This window comes from Cryptomeria japonica, chromosome 4, assembly GCF_030272615.1.
Source record: "Cryptomeria japonica chromosome 4, Sugi_1.0, whole genome shotgun sequence".
Classification (NCBI taxonomy): domain Eukaryota; kingdom Viridiplantae; phylum Streptophyta; class Pinopsida; order Cupressales; family Cupressaceae; genus Cryptomeria; species Cryptomeria japonica.
The window spans coordinates 454,569,757-454,584,753 of NC_081408.1; the positions used below are offsets into that span (position 1 = coordinate 454,569,757).

Consider the following 14,997-nt stretch of genomic DNA (forward strand, 5'->3'; position numbering starts at 1 on the left):
ATATTCAAGTATCATTGTTTCAACTTTCAACAATTTAAAGTTTGATCATTAAATGGATTCAAACTAAGAACATCCAAGTTTAATTTTTCAAACTGAGGACCTGGATTTTGCCGGCAACACCCCCAACGGGGTCAAGGGGCAGCGCCCCTTGCGGGGGTCTGGGGGCAGCACCCCCAACGGGGTCGAGGGGCAGCGCCCCCACCGCCAACACCAAATCACAACCTTCAAACCCACACGGAACTCCATGGCGTGCATCAGTTTTCTGTTTTTTTAAGACGTCTAATTTTCTGCTTTTAAGGTTATAACTTTCACTTTTTACAAGGCGGAATTGAAAAAAAAATTAAATTTGCATTGTTTTTTAACTTTACGGGCCGCCCAGCCGCCCAGGTTCGACTGGGTCCGCCCAGGTTCGACTGGGTTCGACCCTGGGTTCGACTGGGTTCGACTAGGGTCGAACCCACTCTAGGTTTTTCGAACCCTGGTCGAACCCAGGTCGAACCGGACCCGTACCACGGACCCGGTCGAACCGGACCCGTACCACGGACCCGGTCGAACCCAGACCCGTACCAGGGGGGCCCAGAGGCGAACCCGGTAACTTAGATTTTCATACATGAGATGTATAATCTCAGTGAGATGGAAACATTGACATGAATGATTAATGTTGATAATGTTTACTGTATATGTTTAGAAATTATGAAAGATAGGACTTATCTAACTATTTTCATATAACCAAGTGGATGCAGGAGCAGATACTCCCTCAGAAGGGAGGGAGAGTATCATCAAGGAGAGGAATGTAGACTTCGGAAGGAATCAAACTTGCCATCAAACATTGAGTCTTGAGATAAGTTTTTTTGAGTGGTCATCACCCTTGTGTCATTGTTGGTCGTCTCAACCTGTTAGTGTAGTTGGGCGGTTAGACCTTAACTCCCCTTTAGCATCCTTATTGGAATTTAGTGTAAATTGTTTTATTTTCCTTATGATTTTAATAAATGATATAATTGGAGCCGAATTAATTCAATCATTAACCATAAATCTTATAGAATCAAATATGTGTGTGTGTGTGTGGAATAAGTTTCTTAATGAAAAAATATTAATATTAATGGTAATGCATTATTGGGGTTGGGCGTTACAACCATCACCCCTACCTCAAGAGCCTTCTTACATGTCATCACCATACCAAGCGGTTATACTATTTTCTTTGGGACGATTCTTTGTCTCATTCGCATGATATTAATGAAAACATCTTCAATGGGAGGTCGTTTTCAGGGGGGAGTAGTACACTAAGTGTATACCACAATATACTCAGCATCGGATGGGCATGGAAGGATTCTTCTTTGTTTGTTCCTCTGCAACTGTTTTAAAGGGGATTCAAGAACAGAATAAGGAAGAGAGGAGTCACATTTGTTAGCGGAATTATTACTTAAGCGGGAGCTTATTATTATTTTGTCAGAAGAATCTCTTTTCATTGCTTCTTCTCACCTTCAATCATGGAGGTATTCAGATAAGCTTATACTCTATCATTTGGGGAAGGGCTCATTCAAAAGGTAGGAATTACAATCTTGCTCTGTTAAAATGGGGGAAGTTTGCCAACTTAATAATGAATTATCAATTTAAGATCATGATGTTATCAATGCATTTTGGACTTAGACATTTGAGTCTCGCACACTTCCCTCAATACTCTCTCTTGGTGGTAATGCAACCGCATGCTCTGCAAGTACATGGTGTCATTTTGTTTTGTTCACAGGAAAACCTTTGCTTCTGGTCTCTGTCATTCTAGTTCATCTACAAGGTTTTCATATCGAATAGAGAAGAAGGAAGTTGTCGATAGGAATCACTATATAAGGACAGTGTGGAAGGTCGAGTGCTCTCAATCTGCTGCTGATATAATCAACCCTCATTTCTCCAGGCATGTAAATGTTTATTTGTGTTCATAAAATGAGAAGATAACTTTTCTTCATTTGGTAAAAAGTATGCATTCATGACTGTTTGCGCGAATGTCAAATCTGACTTATTAAAGACTCTGTAATAACTTTTGTGTGATGGTATTAACTCAGTAATAAGAAATCAAGAACAAAATATATACACTAAAGCATTGTCTGTCTGCATACCTTGATCATGGTATAGCAGAGCAGCATATTCAGAGACTCAAATAGTAACAAAAGATGATTTGTGAACATATAAGCCGTATGGCAGATAAGCTAAGTTTGGAAAAAAGTTGTCAATACTTTAATAATCATATAAATAGGTTCATCGAGTAATCATTATAAAAAAAAGGGGGTAAACTGGTTATCATCAGACTTTATGGTCACAAAACCTGTTGTTGGAATCTTAACATTTAAAAGATGAAAATTTGAGAAGTGTAAAGCATAAGGGTCAATTAATTAGAAAAATAATTGAGTTATTTTATCTACTGAATCTTAACTGGTTATTCCTGTTCAGCTGAACAAGGTAATTGATGAGATAATTATATAGAATCCCATGTTGACAGATAAGTCTATTAGAGTCAGTAGCACAATAGTTGGCTGGTCAGAAGATGTCAAATTTCCATGAAGGTCGTTGATACATTTACCAAATGGCTTGTCCCGTTATGACCGTTGATGTCAGTATACATTCAGTGGATGGCTTGTCTAGTGGGTTATTATCCTATGAAAATCGTTACAACAGCTAGTGTCAGTAGACAATTAGCACTTGGGTTGTCTAGTGGTTGGCAAACAGTGAGATAATTAAACTCAAGAATTTGATTGTACAAGTCAAGCAAGGGTGGTGAAGACTAACAGCACGTTGAACGTGCTTGAAATGTTAACACCTTGGCCAAGGTAGTGTTGCTTTATGCATGCAACCGTCAGTTCACAGGAGCCAAATAAACCTTCTAGTCCGATGGTCATACTAGTTAGGAGGTACCTATAGTGTGTGACCGACTAGATGTGTGTAGGTTCTAAACACCAAGCTCAGATGGCAAGATGGCAACTAGATTTAGTCCCTAGTTTGCACCCTCATGAAGGGTCGGGCCACTTCCAGTAGGAAGAGGCACAGGAGACTACCAAGCCTGTGGTTGGGTGGAAAAGCCCTTGATGATGTTCTTCTCTTCCAGACTATGTTGAGGCTTGTTACAAAAAGTTCCAATTGGAAAGCTAAATGATTTGTAACCTCAGAACTTTTATCTCTTCCTTTGAGAATGAAAGTTATCATATTGATTTCTTTTTCGTACTAAATAGCATAATGATATATGTTCCAAGTTATTGTTTAATGAAGGATTAACTACCAATCTGATGAATCAGTTGGATTCTTATTATGTTGAAGAGTAGTTAGTTAGTTTTCATTTTCAGCTGAAGTAGTTATGCTTTATTTTGAAATGCTCAAAGCTTTTTATCTTAATATAGATAGTGATCTATTTTCTTTTAAGTGTAGAATTTTTGGCATGTTACATATCCTATAACTTTTTTAAAAAAGCAACAAACCCTAAACCTAAACCTAAAAGTGGGTCCTATCAAGACCAGCTAAAAATCTTTTAAAAACCCTAGCCCATGCTCCATTACAATCACCAAACAGGAAGAAAGGAATACAGCAAGGAAGCTCTCCTATAAATTGTAAAGTAACATTTTTAAAAAATTGAAAACATAAGGTTTGGAGCTTGTTTAAAATCAATGAATTATTATTTTATTGGTAAACTAAAGGTTCTATTGGAGACATCAAAACTACCACCCCAAAAAAAGCTATTGCCTTAGAATCTACATAGGCCTTCTAGCAAGAACTAGAACTACTAATACTCAAACAGGCCTCTCCCAAAAAGTAATGTAACAAAATAAACCAAAAATTCAAGTCCTCGAAATAATTCCAAGAGAGAAAAAAAAATGAAACATGCAACCCTTCCCTATGCAATGCTCACAATCCACTAATTTACAAGGCCTAGCCCTTGGTGTATGATGCCAAATCCTCTTTCTGCATGTAGACCATCTAATTCTCTTGCCGCAACACTCAAATTTCTAATAACATTTTGTTCACTACTTCCTCCTCTCTTGGTACTCTCTACATACCAGACATCCTCAATAACAAGGCCAACCTCATTTTTGTAAAGAACAAAATACAAATTCCAATCCCAAAAGACTCGGTCTACAACCTTATCTGATAATTTTGCCCTAAAGCATGCAACAATGGTAGCTCAAAATCTAAATTTCCTTTTTTCACCAATTTCACCCGATCCAAGAAAGCATTTAATGAATATCGAAGTTTTTGTGCCCAAGGAGACAATTATTGTTAAGGCACTACTCAAATGCCATAGCCTAGTAGAAAGCATCCCACAGATCCCCACTCCACTGCACAAGCCTTGCTTCATCATCCCCTTAAATTGCACAATTGCCACTATAACCAAATACATGACAAATGGAAATGAAACAGAGAGGAAGCTCTGCTCAATCCTTAAGGGCTTCCCCTGTAATGTCCCCTTTTCTTCGAGTGATAGTTAATTAATTAAATGTTAAATAGTCCTATGGCATTATTTATATTTAATTAATTAGCAGTTGGACATACTTTATTTTATAAAGTGCCTTTATAATGATGTCAATGACAAATTATAAAGTAAAGTCACTTTTGAGGGGAAAAGTAAATTAAAAGAGAAATAAAATAAAGTATTACTTTCAAAAAGGAAAAGTTTCATAAACGGAGGAAAAAGTGCAATAAGGATTCATTCTTGACTTGTTATTTTGAAAGAAACTTTTCCTTAAGAGCTTGGGAGCTTAGCTTGCAGGTTCAATAAACCCTAGGATAGAAACCCTGAAGGTTTTGGCTGTTTGGACGAAAACCCAGATCAGCCCACTTGGTGAATTCATCTCAGAATTCACAGTTGCACTTCATTGTTCAGTTTGGAGAGATTCGTGAAGTTTCAGAGTTATATCTTTGCAAGTTGAAATATTGCCGGAAGGATTTTAAGCATCATTCTATGTCATTCTGGTATGTACAAACCTATTGATAGGACTGATGTGTAATGGCAGATTTCTGAGTTGTAATTGGGCATGTTTGACCATTGTATTTTGATGTAATTGCATGCTCAGAATTTCTGATTTGTAGCAGCAAACTGAATAATCCCGAAATCAGATTTGTTCCATATATATGTTTGCATTTTTATGTCATGTATGGTTGGATGAGTTCTTGATTGAAGATATTGTTATAAGGGATCAATTGGCATATGTGTTTGCTGTCCACATTTGTTGTAACCAGAAATATAAATCAGAATTCTAGGGTTTGGAGAAAAACTAAAATACAAAGAATTACCCTCGCAGAATTCAGGAAATTATTTTCAGAATTATAGTGCATATCCTATTCAGGTTATTACATCCCCACACGCAGCAGCAAAGGACAACCAAAGAAAGGAATTTAAAAATTGCTCCTCTACTTCAATCAAACAACAATCACATGTGCCAAAGGAATGTATATTTTATTTTTCTACTAGGTCAAGGTGCAGGACTCGTAAATTAGATATCACATGTATTTTCATGACAAATGCCCCAACAACATATAAATGACTCTCAATTCGGAACAGCTAATTGGTAGTGGACACTGGACACCATTGATGGAAAATTTGAATACATCTCCATGGAAAAGGTATACACTCCTTCATATGTTTTCTCCTATTCGCCTTCCTATTCTTAATTCCTCATGAATATCAAAGGTTTCTCATATAAGTGATATGATCCCATCCACTCCACAATCCATTAATCATTTGGAGCATCAAATCTGGGAAGCAAGTAAGCAAAGTCCCTTTCATTAAATCTCAAAATTCCACAAATTTTATTTCCTTAGGCCAACTTACTTATTCTACACCATTCACTTGACCTCACTCATATCTCCCCCCTTAATATATTTAAACCAGCATTACAAGAATCACCTGGACTCCCGTAGACTCGGCAAGACCCAAAGTAAGTCCTGATAGAAAGACTCGGTTGCAGCTGGCAGAGTTAAAAACATATAATATAAAGCAATTCACTAAAAATTCTGTCTAATATTTGTGTCCTACACCTTAAAAGCAACTTCATTTCATTTTCAAGCTAAAGGCGAAGGAAAATAGAGTTTTAAGCCAAAATTGGATTGCATCAAAGCGAAACCAGCAAGGGGATTGAGCAAAAGTTGGTGGTCAAATCACATTTGGGCAGGTTTGTAACTACTTTTGGTGCAACTTGAGGAGTCTACAAAGGATTGGGAAGAGCTCACTATTGATTTCAAGCAAGATTTAAGAAGTGAGTTTGTATTTTGAAGGTTTTTTTGTTTTTTAACAAAAATTCTATTTTTCTTTTACATTTCTTTTCTCATTGTTCAATTTTGCTTTAGTGGATCAGAGAAAAAACCCTGGGTGCAGCTAATTTTTTTGTTGAACAAACCATAGGTGTTAGAGTTTTAAGCCAGAATTGGATTGCATCAAAGTGAAATCAGCAAGGAGATTGAGCAAAAGTCGGTGGTCGAATCACATTTGGGCAGGTTTGTAGCTACTTTTGGTGCACCTTGAGGAGTCTACAAAGGATTGGGAAGAGCTCACTATTGATTTCAAGCAAGATTTAAGAAGTGAGCTTGTATTTTGAAGGTTTTTTATTTTTTTAACAAAAATTCTATTTTTCTTTTACATTTCTTTTCTCATTGTTCAATTTTGTTTTAGTGGACCAAAGAACAAACCCTGGGTGTGGCTAACTTTTTTGTTGAACAAACCATAGGTGTTTTTTGTTAAAAAAATTGTTTTGTAGTTGCAAAGCTTAGATTTGTTTATATTAGCTTAATTATTAACCATAAATGTTATATTTTTCTATTTATATTAGTGAACCATAGGGACACGTCCCCCCCAAATTCATGTTGTTTTGAGGATGGGAACATCCCTGAAATGTGGGGACAGGGAGGAGATGTCCCCCTACCAAACTGCCACCGCCGCCGAGACAGCGGGACATCTTTAGGATGTCCCGAGGATGCCCAGGTGTCCCTCAATAGTCTCAAGGACGCGCAGAGGTATCCCACGCTACGGTGGCCAAAAAGTAAGAAAAAAAAATCTAATTTTTATCTCGATTCCAGAGCTCAAGGCCGAACCTTAATCCCCTCCCATGCCTCCTAAACTCTATAAAATACTCATGTTTCCTCATTTTTACTCAAAATCTTATTTCAACAGCTAGGTTGAAGAGGAGCAAGAGTGAAAGTGAAGGAGTGAAAAAGCGTGATTTAAGTGCTGCAAGTGCAAGGGGGGTAAGAAGGAGCAAGAAGAAGAGGAAGAAGTGGGATTCTACTCCAAGTTGGAAGAAATTTCCCAGCACGAGGTAGGATTCTATGACTTTTTTCAGGTTAATTTTATTAGCTCCATATTCAAATTTTCATTTTATTCTTTGTTCCATAGACATGGCTGCAAGTGTATATACAATGATTCATTGTTCAATGTTTATTGTTTGTTGTTCATATTGTCAATTTGTATTAAGATTTAGCATTGAAATTTATTTTTAATTTTGTCAAACTAGGCTGAAACTTTTGTGCATCCTCTGTTTCTGCACTTCGTACAATCTGAAGTAAGAAAATCAAAAGTGAAATCCTTAATAATATGTAACAAATCCCAAATGAAATCCATTTGGGAAGAAAACCATAATACAATCTGTTCAAATATGTAATGAATCCCTTTCTATAAAGGAGGACAAGATAAGGCTTGCAACAATACTTTTAAAGAAAAAAGAGATAAAGTGGATCAATTAACTATGTCATTTATAAAGAACAGAGATGAATCATGTACCCCGTATAGCCCTTAAATGACAAACACACTTTGAAAAGTATTTATAGTTCATGAAAGATTTTATAGAGACCTCAATTATCATCATTGAGTTAGAAAAGAAATACTAATATTACAGACAATAGCAGGCACAGTTAACAATTATATACACAATCTGCTCAGCCTTGTAATAATTTTAGATAACTTTTCACCCAAAAAATTATTTAAAGAGGACTCCCCTTTCTCTTTGCTCAGTGAATTGCATTTACCAACAAAAGATTAGGTGATATATAACGCTTACAAGACATTCGCAATATACTAGGCCAGAATATCAGAATTTAGGTGTAATAAACAAAGTGAATAATAAATATACTTACCACCAGCTGGATGTGGAACCATGTTAGCATCTTCCATGATTCCCATTGTTAGTACAGTCTCTACATCTCTTTTTCCTTGTTGTACACTGTAAACCTGAAAAAAATGTTTCGAAGTTTGTATCTCTAAACATGCTCACAATGCATGACAAATTAACAAAGACCTACAGTTCAATTTCAGTCCAAATCAAACATGTACAAAACATAAGGTCGAAGCATAGACATGCTTCAAATTGCCGTGGAACAGAATAATTTATGCCACATGGAACATAGCAAATAAGAAGCAAACTTCTTTTATTTTATATATCCTAAAACTTCCAAAAACATATGTTTCAGATTTATGTTTTATATATTCAAGCATGTGTTCCATTCAGCTAGTAAAAACTGTTGGTTGATGACACAAAGTAAATCCTCTGATAAATGAAAATTAATAGGAACAGAGGGCTCTATTCACCTCAAAATGATCAATGTGATTTAATCATCAAAATTTACTTTTTCAAGAGTAGAACTGATATAATCATAAAGATGATCACAAGTATCTAATAAGTGGGAAATCAAACAGCAAATCCTTTACCCATAAAAGACATATTGCACTTCAAACATCAATGATATTGACAAAGTGAAAACCAAAGATTGCATGCATATGATTATATGGGTTTACACAAGTACAAGTTCAAAAAACCAGGCATAGATCTGCAAATTTTGGATATAATGGGTGCCACTGTGTGTACAAAGAGAGACAGGCACACCTATACAACTAACAATTGCACAAAAAGGAAAAAAATTAAAATTTATTAAACAAGATTTTTTAGAAGAGAAAAATAGCAATATCTTGGCTATTATTGAACCAATCACAGTTGCATACATTTGATTACATAGTAAAAACGTTTGGATAATAAGAATGCCTATAATTGAAGGTGTTCTACAATTCATATGCCTGTAAATCTAATGAAACCATTTCATATTTATTCAATCCTTGTTGAAGTCTGTCAACCTGGATTGAAGATCATGGAAGGGTGTCACTTTGCCAATGGCAATTGAAAAAAAAAGATGTTCAGAACAACAAAGATTCTTAATGCTCTCCCAATCACACAGTACTTCGATTATTTGAGGTTTTCTGGAATTGGAACATATGGTATGTAAAGGTAATTTTCATACAAATAGGGACCATCCTATCTGATTTAAAAAGGTCTAAATCAAGTAATCTTATTTCAAGGTACCATCAAATCAAGTAAGTATAGCCATACAACAATGGGAAACCAAAAACAGTATGTGATTCTGTTTATTATATATGGCATGTATATTTTTAAAAAGTATGTAGAAATTTATTGGTCCAGTTGGAATTTTCAACATATACTGGAACTTTCTCACTTTTTTTTGACATGGTAAATTGAGGAATAGAGCCATAGCCTTTGGGACATAATTGGGGACCTGGTCCACAGGCATGAATCACAAGCACTTTCTCAAAAACACAAAGCATTAACAGAATGCGAAGCAAGCCCAATAGTTACCAAGAGAATTTGAACTCAGGTCTTCACTATGGTAATGCTCCAGCTTTACTGCTTAGTGTCACACCCACTGGACTACTTCAAATTTTATAGAATCTGTACAATGATCATCTTATACATATGAAATATTTCAAGTGGTTGGTAGTTATCAATTGGTTTACAGCTAGAAGGTAGCTGACACTTACATCAAGGACACTATAAATGTAAAGCAAACATGAGTATAATCGAATGAAGTCTTACTCCTGGCTCTATCTATCTTATCTAATCTTATTTTTTCTCCCACAATGATATTAGATCCCAAAACAGTGGTTGTCTGGAGTAGAAACTAAAGATAGAGATCAGAATCCAAATGATATTTCCTGAGAAGACAGGCAAGAAGGCAGGTTTAGGCATCTGCGGAGGGATGAAAGATTTATATTCAAGAACAAACCTTGGTAGAACAGTCTAGACAAATATATAATCTCTCTTTACAAAGGCATACAGCCATCAAAGATGCGTGAACAGAATAGCAGAAATGGTTTCTGAATTTCTAAACAGCAAGCCAGAGCCCTGTCTTCTTGAAACAGTCTTACATATTGTAATGAAAGATCCCTGACTAGAAATCTGATCCAATCTGCTGTTTGTTTACAAATTCAAATTCTTTGACCGGCGAATTGTTTACTTTAGAATTTGATGAGGTTTTGAAATTTTGAAGTTTTGATGTTTTATGCGAGAATGATAGACAATGCTTATAGGAAAATAGATGCCAAACATAAAGAATATCAACTGAACTAAATTCAAGATTCTGATTTTTATTGCAGCTTTTAAAGAAATCAGAATAATTTACCACATTAGAGATATTAAGCCCAATTGTCTTACCAGGAGTCCAACGCCTGCCTGGATGAGCTCCGTTTATTGACCCAAAATGTACTAACTACTGAAACGGAAGCTTTCAAAGCACTACAACAACTCCAATGAGCTTTATTTGACTAATAATGAATTACCAAAACAAAATATGAGAAGAAATAGCAAGTCAGCAATTCCAAAATGTTGTCAGGCAAGATTCCCAAATTGTGACCATTTTCCCCAATGATTTGCTGCTGCTGCTCAGATCTGATATTTTCTTCCCTCCAAACCTACTGTGATCTCTTATTTAGACCCCAACAATGAAATCACAAGCAATTATAATTCTCCAAACCCTCCAATTGTTTTATTTGGAACCCCAAGCTGCCCAAAATGATACGGCCAGCTACCTAGAGTAGTACGGCTGTCATAAATGCACTTATTTTGCTGTAGAGACCCTCCATCTGCTATGATCTATGGTTCTCACCCTATAATTCCTGCTCCAATCAATAACCTCTGATTTGTGACCCTAAATGGCCAAATATGAGGTGAATTCTGAGTGCTGATGTAGTGTGAATGGCTGAGGTATCGTCCAACCAGGCCCAGATCAAAGGTTTTCGTCTCCTATCAGGTTTCCTCAAGCTGTTCCTGCAATGGCAGACTACTGTAAGGTAAAAGATTCAAAAATTTTCCAAAAGCATACCTCCCCAATTGGCATGTACAAGCCTTATAAGCCTCCAAACCCTAGATCAAACTCTACATGGCATCTTAGAAGATTCCAAATGGAATCTTTGGGCTTCATAATGGTTCGCTCAACTTGAGGGGTTAGCTTATCATTGAATGGGGGCACTTTTTAAAATATAATTCACTTAGGAAAGTGTGCCAAGGGAGTAATATAAAGTTATTTAAAATAAACAACTTATAACTTAACTTTTTCAATTTTTAGAAAAAAGTTACTTTATTAACTTATCAAAGTCATAAAAATGACTAAATGTATGATTCCCTTTGGCAAGTAAATCATCCCCAAACACTAGAATTCACCTGTGGAGATGGGTGTCAGGTGAATTCCCCATCCTGATAGATCACTCAGGAAGTGGGGACATTACATGTAAGTCCCATACAAATGTGACAAATCAGTGATCATTGATGCCTATGCAAAAAAGTAAAATCCAATTTGCTGTGAGACAGCAGAGGCAGTTGTAGATTTTGAGTTCAATCAGTAAAAGATTGGAAACAGCTCTGGGACTCAGAGAGAGAGAAACCAAAGGTTCAAATGCTGCAATCAAGTATATGCAAACGGTTATGAAGAAACAGAGGTAGCCAAAAACACTTTTCCGTTCATTGCTTTGCCAGCAGTTCCAATTTTCTAGCAGCAAACTCTACTTTTATTAATAAGTTCTTTGTAAGAACATTTTTAGAATAAAAACTGTTTTTGTCTATATAAGAAACCTAAAAATGATGAGAATTTAAATAACCTGTTACTGACTGAATCCCAAAAGTTAAATGGGAAAAATTATAGTTTATGAGTGAGTGGAGTGATTGCCATTTTCAAATATAAACTGTGCAAAGATGGCCCACAGGGAAAGGAGAGGTAGATGATCCCAAAAATCAGTTCTAAAAATAAAAATTGAGAGGCTTTGACACTAGTGTAACTCTCAGCAATGGAATGCTTCAACTGAGAATAAAATTTTAAAAGTTACATCAAAGTCGAGCATTTATAGAAAAAATTATACCAGATATCAAAAATGGAAGGAGCTCTTGTCTAGCAAGTACCTTCTCTGTATATCTGGAAAATTCAGATTCGATTCAGCAGCACTTGCTGAAAGTAAAGGATATCTGGGCTCAGCCAGCAGCCATATGTAGTAAGGTTAAAAAGGGATCTCTTACAGTAATTACACATCAAATTTCAGTTCTTCGTAAAAAAGTTGTTGAGATATACAACTAGACTCGCGAAGATTCCAAGATCACTTTTGACATATTGTGTAACAAGCTTATATATAATGTTAGAATCAACCAGATTGAGAGGAACTATGAGATCCCCAAAAGCACATTTGCTGCTAGAACCTAAGGTTTCAACCAGGAGGTAAAGGCAATGGTTTTTTTAAAACAACGGTAAGACTCTTCAATCGACAACAAGGATACAAACATTTAAAAAATTAGGTTCGCCATTTTAGAACAATGGACCACCTTAAAAAAGACTGTAAAACAAAGCTGGCAACAGAATAAGAAGCATACATCTCAGCAATGGCCTAAAATGATCGAGCATGAAGATGATTGCCTTGGTTCCTGTTGATGTGTGTTTTGTACACGACCAAACACGGAATAAAATACCTAAAGGTACCTTATCCTCTCTTGAACAAAGTTTCCTGACTGCTGAAGATCTCGCCGAAGGATCAGTCGGAGTAACTCCAAGGTTCTGATATGTAGGTTCTCTACGTGTGGATAAGCTCTTTGCGGTACGATGTGATTTTGCTGGAATCACAAGGGGACTTACATTCGATGACCTGAGCGTCTGATTTGCTTTGGATATCACTTGGACGTGAGACTTTACTAGTCCTTGATTTTTAAAAAAGAAAAAAAGGATAAGGGTTGGAGAAGGATCTAATTCTAACACTAAGAATGTAGGAGCAATGGATGACCTTTGATGAAACTCTAACCAATCTTGCTTTGACATCCTAGGATCATCTCCACAAGATTAGTGCGATCTTCTGAGGAAAGCTTTATGATGTTTAGATCATCGCTACAAGCATGGACACCGTCAGGTTGATGCATATCAATGAAGCGATAATTGAAATTAAGCTTAAGCTAAATGATTCCAGTGGACTACGCAAGGCAAGTCTGCAATCAACAAACCGCTAGTAGTATGGATATACGAATTTCACCATTGATCATACAAATTTCTTCCATTCACCTAATAACATGAAATCAAATTTGAGAAGTATAGAGACCATGCAAATTATTGAATCGACCCATAGAATTCACCATTTCTTCAATGAAGTTTACAAGTCTCTTGCAACAATATCTTGGCAACAATCTTTGCCTTCTTTTTCTACTCTACTCTAGCTATTTCCTACTCTCTGACTATTCACTATTAGCTAACTATTAACTATTAACCCTTACAAATGAGGAGCCAGGGTTTTATATAGAGAGCCCTTTACAGATTGACGACTCTGATTGTCTTAGAATCAATGGCTTGGATTACAAGATAGAAACCCTAATTAGGGTTTGTTACAACAAAATTCCTCTAGCCAATGAGAAAATTACATTCCAAGAGTGAGGACCAATAGGAAGCATGGGTAGGTACATCGAAGTTTGTGCCGCCTCCGATAGATTAGATACATTGAATCTGGTCCTACTAAGGTGGACCAATCCGATCGAAGGAATGATGATTGGGATGCCACCTTGCCTAATGCTTGTGACTTGGTTGATCCTCCTCTGTCTTTGATATGATGAATGATGTACTTCCTTTGCTTGACCAGGCTTCCTTATTGTCAAGTCTTCCTTCTCCAGTAGCATATCTCGCCCTGGAGTGCTGGCGAACCCTTTCTTTGTCATCTTGTGGTTCCTTAGTGTGGCGAAGTGAAGGTTTTGGAGGTAGATGGCAACTCCTAGAACACATGTAGTCTTTTGATGCTTCAAAACACCTTGAGTCCACCTTTATGCCTTTGGAATGTCCTTGATGATGATGGACTGGAATAGGTCGGCCTTGTCCTGGCTTAGTCTCCTCCCATCTACAAAATAAACCAAAGGATGATTAAGCACATATAACATATTCATTTCAACATAGCATTTTCCACCTTAAATCATTAATGAGAAGACATCAAAATGGAATTTCGCTCAATATCCTCTCCAGGGACAGGCCCTATAAAAAATTTTGCTCTAGACCCTTTGGAAGGGTCAGGAGCGAATTTTGACAAAGTTGCTCAATCAAACCTCATTTTCAACATTATTTCACCAAGATCAAGTCATTCACCTCCAAAATTGCCAAGGACAAGGTTTTGCTCAAGGACCTAGGCAAAATAGTAGACCACTTAGGAATTTCGCTCTAGATCCTTTGGAAGGGTCAGGAGCGAAATTTGCATTCTTGGCTCAAATTCTTCTCACTTTGTGACCATACTTGCTCAGATACATGTCCAAGGATGCCCTCAATCTCAACCAACACCAAACTTGATGCAAAATTGGAGCAAAATGGAGTTTTTAAGGATTTCGCTCTAGACCCTTTGGAAGGATCAGGAGCGAAATTTGCATTTTAGGACAAATTCCATCATGTCTCTACTCCAAAATGCCTTCCAAGGCAAGCATACGTTATCCTTCTTTTCACCAAAGCCTAGAAATCCACAACTTCATCATGAGCAAATTAGGTGAAATTGAGAATTTCGCTCTGGACCCTTAGGAAGGGTTAGGAGCGAATTTCTTCCCTTAGCTCAAAATACTCACTTCTTTCACTCACAATCCCCTCTAAGGCATGCTTGTGGCAATCTTTAAGCCCAATCTACCTTGATCACTGTCTTGGCCTACCACAAATTTGGAAGAAAAAGGACATTTTTGTGAATTTCGCCCTAGACCCTTT

General features: G+C 36.7%; 1 protein-coding gene across 1 annotated transcript in view; it reads right to left on the minus strand.

The window, feature by feature from the left end:
* Nucleotides 1–14,997, minus strand: part of LOC131077380 (outer envelope protein 80, chloroplastic) — a 209,407-nt gene that overhangs the window by 130,569 nt on the left and 63,841 nt on the right. The window contains exon 6 of the mRNA XM_058014871.2: nucleotides 8,101–8,194. Within this exon, the coding sequence (XP_057870854.2) occupies nucleotides 8,101–8,194 (94 nt within the window). The remainder of the gene's footprint in view (nucleotides 1–8,100; nucleotides 8,195–14,997) is intronic.